Here is a 6,682-nt window from a genome sequence, read left to right as displayed (position 1 = left end):
TTTTCTTTTCCAAAGAGGAATATGTGATTTGAAGCAAATATTACAAATCCATGTATCAAATGTGTTAGTAGGAAATAAAGCAATCAAGATTAACCCATTAAAAGGGAGAAAATAAGGGGTCTTTTGAGGGAAAACGTGATACCAAAATGCATGGAACTGTGGAAAGCATTACATCCAAATATATATCTCTAAAAGTTGTAGCTGAAGAATGTGAGTTACTCTATACTAACCAATTAGGTTTGATTGGTCGGTCATATAAAACTCGGTTTTGTACATATCTAAAAGTGAGAGAAAAAAACATCCACAAGCATAAGTGAAATTTCATATATGGTTAAAAGTAATGTTCATAGTAAATCATTTGTATACAAACTCCACTTGCTTACAGCATCGGAATATTGATTGCGATTTGTGAATCAGTAATCTATGGAAAGAGAAATCACGTATCAAAGTGAAGGGGAAACGAAACTCAATCCAGCCATCTACTCCGATCCCAATCTTCGACCTTCCTTCGACAAGTGGCATTTAGTACTTTCTCGATATAGTAAATAAACCAAGAGAGAAGCAGCCTCGTATGTATTTCGATTGATAATGATCAACAACAAAGACAATTTCTAATAGCGAATTAAGAAAGGATACCAATATATAGCACCATATGGTCGAAGACAAACATAAGTGAAATTTTATATATGGTTAAAAGTAATGTTCATAGTAAATCAAGCTCTAAAAAAGGCTCACTTTTGTGTGTGACAACATAAAATATAATAACATTGAAATGAATTTTTGGCTTTTTAATCAGCAGAAAGCAATAGCAAGAAGTGAAAATGATCAAATTGATTGAGAAAAGAAAGAATTTAGGATGAATTACAAATGTTAAATTTCAATTTAGGATTTCACCTCCCCGTGCGGTAACGCACGGGTCGCTTTCCTAGTAATCATTAAAAACAAAAAAGACAAGTTATATCGATTGATTAAAAAGGAAAAATACAAGTTATATAGTAAATTGAAAAATACAATGTTGGATTCCGGAAAAATAACTTTCCTACAAGAATATTCACAAATAGAAATTCAGAAGCTCTTCAAACTAAAAATTTTAGTTATCTTTTGATTTTATTTCAAAGTTGTAGAATTTTTTAAAAAATAACAACGTTATGATATTAATCAAAATAAAATAAATAATAATAACTTTATGTAATGGGCCTGATTTAGTGAGCCTTTATGCCAATATAATGGGCAACAACAATACAAACCCAAAACGCAGCGTATCGAATAGCATCATATCTAGTAACACACGGGTCTCTCTTGTACAAAGAAACTTGCGAAGCGCCATGGCAACTTCCTCTGCTCACCTCTCGTTTCTCGCCGGAAGGTTCTCCTCCGAACAGATCGTATTACTTCTTCACAGAGGTGAATTTCATCCGGCAATTACCCTGTTCCGGTGCTCGGCTGGAAAGAGCGGATCCTTCACGCGGTGGAGAAGGTTTTCTCTGAACCTCTTAATTAATTCTTCTTTGTCGATTTCTAGGTTTAGGATGCAAATGGAGTTATCTAATCTTGGAATTTGCAAATTTTAGGCGCTATTGGTTTCTGATTTTGGACCCAAAATTACAGTTAGAATTGTTGAGAAGCTAAGAGAGGATATTTTGTCTGGGAAACTCAAATCAGGAAGCGAGATCTATTAAGTTTCTGATTCACCGGAGAACACGACGGAGAACAAGAAGAAGAGGAGAGCAATTAAAGCTCTAACAAACTTTCTTAACAGAAAATAAATGTGTATTACAATTTACAAAGCTTAGTTTAGGAAGGTAATCCTAATCTTATACAAACTTCTCATTAACCAAGAGGCTTTTTTATGATGCTTTCTTGATGTTTTAGGAAGGCGCATCGGATGAGATAGAGAGGCTCCCGAAATTCAAGTTTCTGATGGTAAGAAACTCAGAGAAAGTGAGCGGTGAGATACGAGAAACTCATGGAGGGATAATGACTAAAATTGGTGTTGATTCTCCAACCAAGCGTGTGCTATCAAGCGACGAAGCTGTAAGTTTAGTAACCCATCCGGATCCAAAACAAATGAATCTTTGCCTCTTTCAGGAATGCTGCATTTGTCTCTGTGACTATGAAGATGGAACAGAGCTGAGAGAACTTTCATGCAGACACCATTTCCATGAAGCGTGCATAGACAAATGGCTACGTAATAATGCCACTTGCCCTCTCTACAAATTCAACATCCTCAAAACCAATGAACAAAGTGGCAACGATGCAGTATGATCAAAGTTTTCTGCATTCAGATTCATTTGTCGGTGATCTTAGACTCTCTCTCTCCATTGTTAAAGTTTAGAGCTTTAGTATCGCGGTGGAAACTTGAGACAACCGAGTGAGGGGGCTTGAGCTCTTTCTCTAATATTTTGTTGTGTAAATGTTTATTAATAATAACATGTCGAGATTATAATTTTATATAATAATTAAGGTTTTGACGTGTGTTTTTAGTGTTTGCAATAAGAGAGAAGTCGTCTTCATATGCACATGTGAATGTATGTAGTAGACGCCCGCAAGCTTCTACCAAATCGATTGAAGAAACGTTTTTAACACGTTACAAAACGTAATAAAAAATGCAACTTCCTTAATGGATTAGAGCGATTGTCAATTATTTATCGAAATTAGTATTTAATATCTAAAGGTTGGACTCAAGATATATAAATTCACCATACTGTATGTTAAAAAAAAAAGAGATATTAAATAAAAAGTAGGATAAATGTAGTGTTTAGTTACTGTGTATCCATTTTGTGGTACATTTTCATTGTTCATCATTACATAAATAAATATATATTTTCTGGTCAACTATTACATAAATATATCTTTTAGTTTCGAAAATAAACAAGACCAGAAAATGGGAAAATAAAAAGAAACAAAGCTCAGATGCGCACCTATCTTGTCTGTATATCAGACGTTAGTGATGAACCCAAATCCATCATTATGCGCTATAATCCTCACAGCTCCGTGTCGTTGGTGTCGAACCCGGCCTTCACCAAGTTTTACGTACACTGTAACCACCGGACGACTAATTCTTTTTGTTGGCTACTGCGCAAAAATAATATATATAGTCAAAACATTGTGGTGGAAATGGGAAATTTCATGTACTGTATATATCTGTTGTTTCTAATTGTTTCACATTAAAAAAAAATCTTAAACAAAGCTATAAATTTTGTGTGTTTCTGTTGATTCAAATTACAAAATCTGAGTCGCAAGAAAAAGACGATTAATTCATCACAAGAATTCCAAGTAAAAAAAAAAAAAGGGTTTTCTTATTGATTTATTTCATAATACTTAAATTTATCAGAGTTCATGATAATAATCAAATATGTGCAAAATTAGAAGAAAAAAAAATCAAGACCGGCGTTGATACGCACACCAAACCGGAACTCCGGTGACTACACGACCACCACCATAACCAGCAGTCGAAGCCATTGATGTCCTCTGTCTCCACATTTGAGTATTGGTCGCCGCAGCAGCTTGCGAAGAACACGCAGCATACGAAGAAGACGGCAACGGTAATATTGATTTATGATCATTATAACTACCGTCAGGTTTTACCATGATTGACACGTTGATGATCCCGCATTTGTCACCATAGTCATCTCTCAACCTGTAACTCAAGAAATTCAAATGCCCTTGTGGAGCAAAACCTCCCATGAAGTCCGTCACGGGAATCTTGGCGTGTCCAACAAGTTTCTCAGCTCCATTACTCGTTCGATAGCGTACCTCCACGGTGATGAACCTTACGCTTCCGTTTATTGGCATCTCTATATCGAATTTTTTTTTCCAAACCGGACAGCTCCCACCCAAATCATCCAACTTGGACTCCCAATATTGCTCGTCGATACTGACGACGCTGTATGTTTTTTTCTTCAATGGTTTACGATCAACCTTGAGTCCTTCTGCTGAGATTACCTCAAGCTCCAGTGATCGTTTCATTGTTGAATACGACGACATGGTCTCTTTATATGTTATGTGTGTTTATGTTTTGTATGTGTAAGTCTAATCCTCTTTGCAAGATATTTTCTTATTGTTTTGTATCTTGGAATTGAGAAAATGAGTGAGAGAGAGTGTATATGTAGCTTAAGCCAAATTGACCTATGAAGAAGACGCACGCTTTTTTCGTAGTTGTTTCCACACACTTTCTTATAATGTTTTTGTTTTTAAATATCTTATTTTCTAGGAAATTTCAACCTATTTTGTTTTGTTTTGTCAACTTTCAATAATTTCGACCGTTGTATGGTTTTAAATTTATTTAATCAAATAATGGGTATATATTCTTTCTTTTTTAAAATCTTATATATTCTTATTCTGGATTTGATTTTTTAAACGTAAAATATTATTATTGTTATACTGTGCTTTTTTACTCGGGGGATGAAAATTGTAATGATAAAGTTAGATATGTTATTTTTGAAAGAGATAGGAATGATGACGTGTTCGGTCGGATGGTTCCTGGAGCTGGAGGCTTGGCCGGTGGCATGATCAACGGTGGCGTGCGGCGTGTCTATATTTAATAAAATGGTGCGTCTTGTAGCAAATTATTAATTTGCTTTGATTACATTTCCCCTTGTAAATTAATCCTTATTACTCTATTTTATATTTGGACAAAAAATCGTTTATTTTTATTTTGTAAAGTATTCAGTAGCTTTTTCTAAAGAAAGGGCGCGTCTGTCCACTACAGAAGACCTCTACAATTTTGCTTTTTAAAATTTGTCTTGTTTTAAACTTTTTGGTTTTCCAGAAAAAGGAAAGAACATATATAAGCCGATCAGGCCTTAGAATTTTCACGAATGTCTTTAAAAATTAGTATTTTTGTCAACAAGTTCAGTGTAGAAACTTCGTGTATATTATAATAGGCATTCATGAAATTAGAAACTTAGTTTGAGGAAAGTTATGAAAGTACGTTGTAGCTATAGATATTGATCTTAAGGAAGAGATAGCTTACGTACGTGGAACGTAATCTTTGAGAAAGTCTTTGGCGTTAGTTGATGGAGTCGTTGATACGGCACGTGTCTTGTTCACAAGCGATTAAATTGACTTGTAATTGAAGGTAACTGAAACGAGAATTCGAACGAAGTTTCAGGTTTAATTCTGTTCAAACGTACGTGGGCACGCGTTTTTCGTTTTTCTGCACCTAACTAGACGACATTTAAAACATGCTACTCTGATCGTTGGCCAGTTCGTATTAATCTCAAATTCTCAATAACACAGTTTCACCACAGAATATAACAGACTTAATAGAAATTAATCTCGTATCTTCACTTTTGAGAGACTATTATTGTGAGTGGACGTCCTATATAAATATAGTGATGGAATCATTAAAAGAGTCATTAACCCCTCTCGTTAACACGAAGAGCTGCAATGGCCGTTTGGGTTTGGAGGAAGAACAATTTACCGTCCGAGTACACACTATAGCCATTTTCTCACATTTGCGTATATATAAATGATACGGACAAGTCAATTAAATTAATATAAATTCTTATAATAATCTTGTTACGTGATTCATCCACTTTCAAACAGTCGGTTTAGGCAATAGCTGGGATAGGTAGAAACAGGTCTTTAAAATCTTGATCTTGGCCAACAAACACATACACAATGACCTGCATGCATATATATACGCGCACGTCATGCGTAAAAAACGTAACTACGGGCGTCATGACTCTGACTCATGAGCATCTTCTTCCCTTTTTATTTGTTAAACCATCATGATGAGCATCTAGACTTAAGTTAAAGTAACTGTGGAGAAAATCATTCATACACCCCTATTTAAAAATTTCAAAACTAACCACGTATGATGTTAACGACGACTACCTTTTTAATGGATTTTTGCGCCAGATGGTATCATGGTCATAAATATCAAAATATGTATTATATATATATGACCGAATAGAATATGACTGTTGGGCTTAGCTTGCAGTGTGATGAATAATCATTACAGATTGTTTCTGGAAATTTATCGGGTTTTGCCTCGTTATTTCATAAAACAATAATCAATGATACAATACGTTTTCTACAATGTTGTTGAGGGTTCAGTTGGTTGATTGCGGGAAAAAAAACGAATTGTAATTTACAAGGTAACGTTTACGTATGCAAATATTGTTTTTCATATTGCATTTCAAATATTCAAAGATATGAAGGAATACCAATAATTTTGTCGATTATTATAAAACGGGATTGTATATGAGAATTATAGTCGCATGCATGCCAACAATTTGTTATCATTAGATCTTATGTTCAAATTAATTCATCTTTCTTTTGGTTGTTCAGATTTAAGCTTTAATATTAAGAGTTTTTAGGAAGGAAATAACAATTTGTTCTATCTCCTTTTACCTTGCTACGGTTCAAAACTAGACTCCCTAACCGTGCCGAATGAGACTAACTACATATTTTAGTCAAAACTGAAATATATATGAACAACTAATTCATCAAACAATCCATGGATCCAATGTTCAAACATTTTATCATTGATATCGAGGATTAATTTTGTTGTAATTTAGTTTAAAGATAAAGAGAAACAAATCGATGGTTTTCTTTTTCTTTTCCTAAATTTTAGTTGCTTCCTATCGATCAGTGCATGTTATCCAATGTGGAAAATGAATATAATTGATTTGATTTATACTTAACTCTAAAACACACGTGTGTGATTCTTATA

The 6,682-nt window shown here is 34.3% G+C and overlaps 1 protein-coding gene and 1 long non-coding RNA gene across 3 annotated transcripts; one reads left to right on the top strand and one right to left on the bottom strand.

Annotated features, from left to right (window-relative positions):
* On the top strand, window positions 1,297–2,477 carry LOC104784744. The gene is made up of 2 exons (XR_767273.2): window positions 1,297–1,477; window positions 1,572–2,477. It is a non-coding gene; the product is annotated as an uncharacterized LOC104784744 (long non-coding RNA).
* LOC104784743 (BON1-associated protein 2-like) lies at window positions 2,771–4,126 on the bottom strand. Of its 2 annotated transcripts, XM_010509811.2 has the most exons (2): window positions 3,405–4,126; window positions 2,771–3,075 (listed from the first exon to the last, which is right to left on the bottom strand). In XM_010509811.2, the coding sequence occupies exons 1-2, from the start codon at window positions 3,985–3,987 to the stop codon at window positions 3,056–3,058; spliced, it is 603 nt and encodes a 200-aa protein (XP_010508113.1). In that variant the 5' UTR covers window positions 3,988–4,126; the 3' UTR covers window positions 2,771–3,055. The 2 variants fall into 2 exon arrangements, with proteins under 2 accessions (XP_010508113.1, XP_010508112.1); XM_010509810.1 differs by lacking the exon at window positions 2,771–3,075 and having other exon boundaries at window positions 3,299–4,126.

Source organism: Camelina sativa, chromosome 5, assembly GCF_000633955.1.
Source record: "Camelina sativa cultivar DH55 chromosome 5, Cs, whole genome shotgun sequence".
NCBI lineage: Eukaryota > Viridiplantae > Streptophyta > Magnoliopsida > Brassicales > Brassicaceae > Camelina > Camelina sativa.
Note: the sequence above shows the minus strand (reverse complement) of the source record. Positions and strands in the feature narration are given on the sequence as shown.

What these genes read in the sequence shown, in the direction of transcription:
- LOC104784743 (XM_010509810.1), bottom strand. Translation starts at nt 3,987, where the DNA reads ATGTCGTCGTATTCAACAATGAAACGATCACTGGAGCTTGAGGTAATC.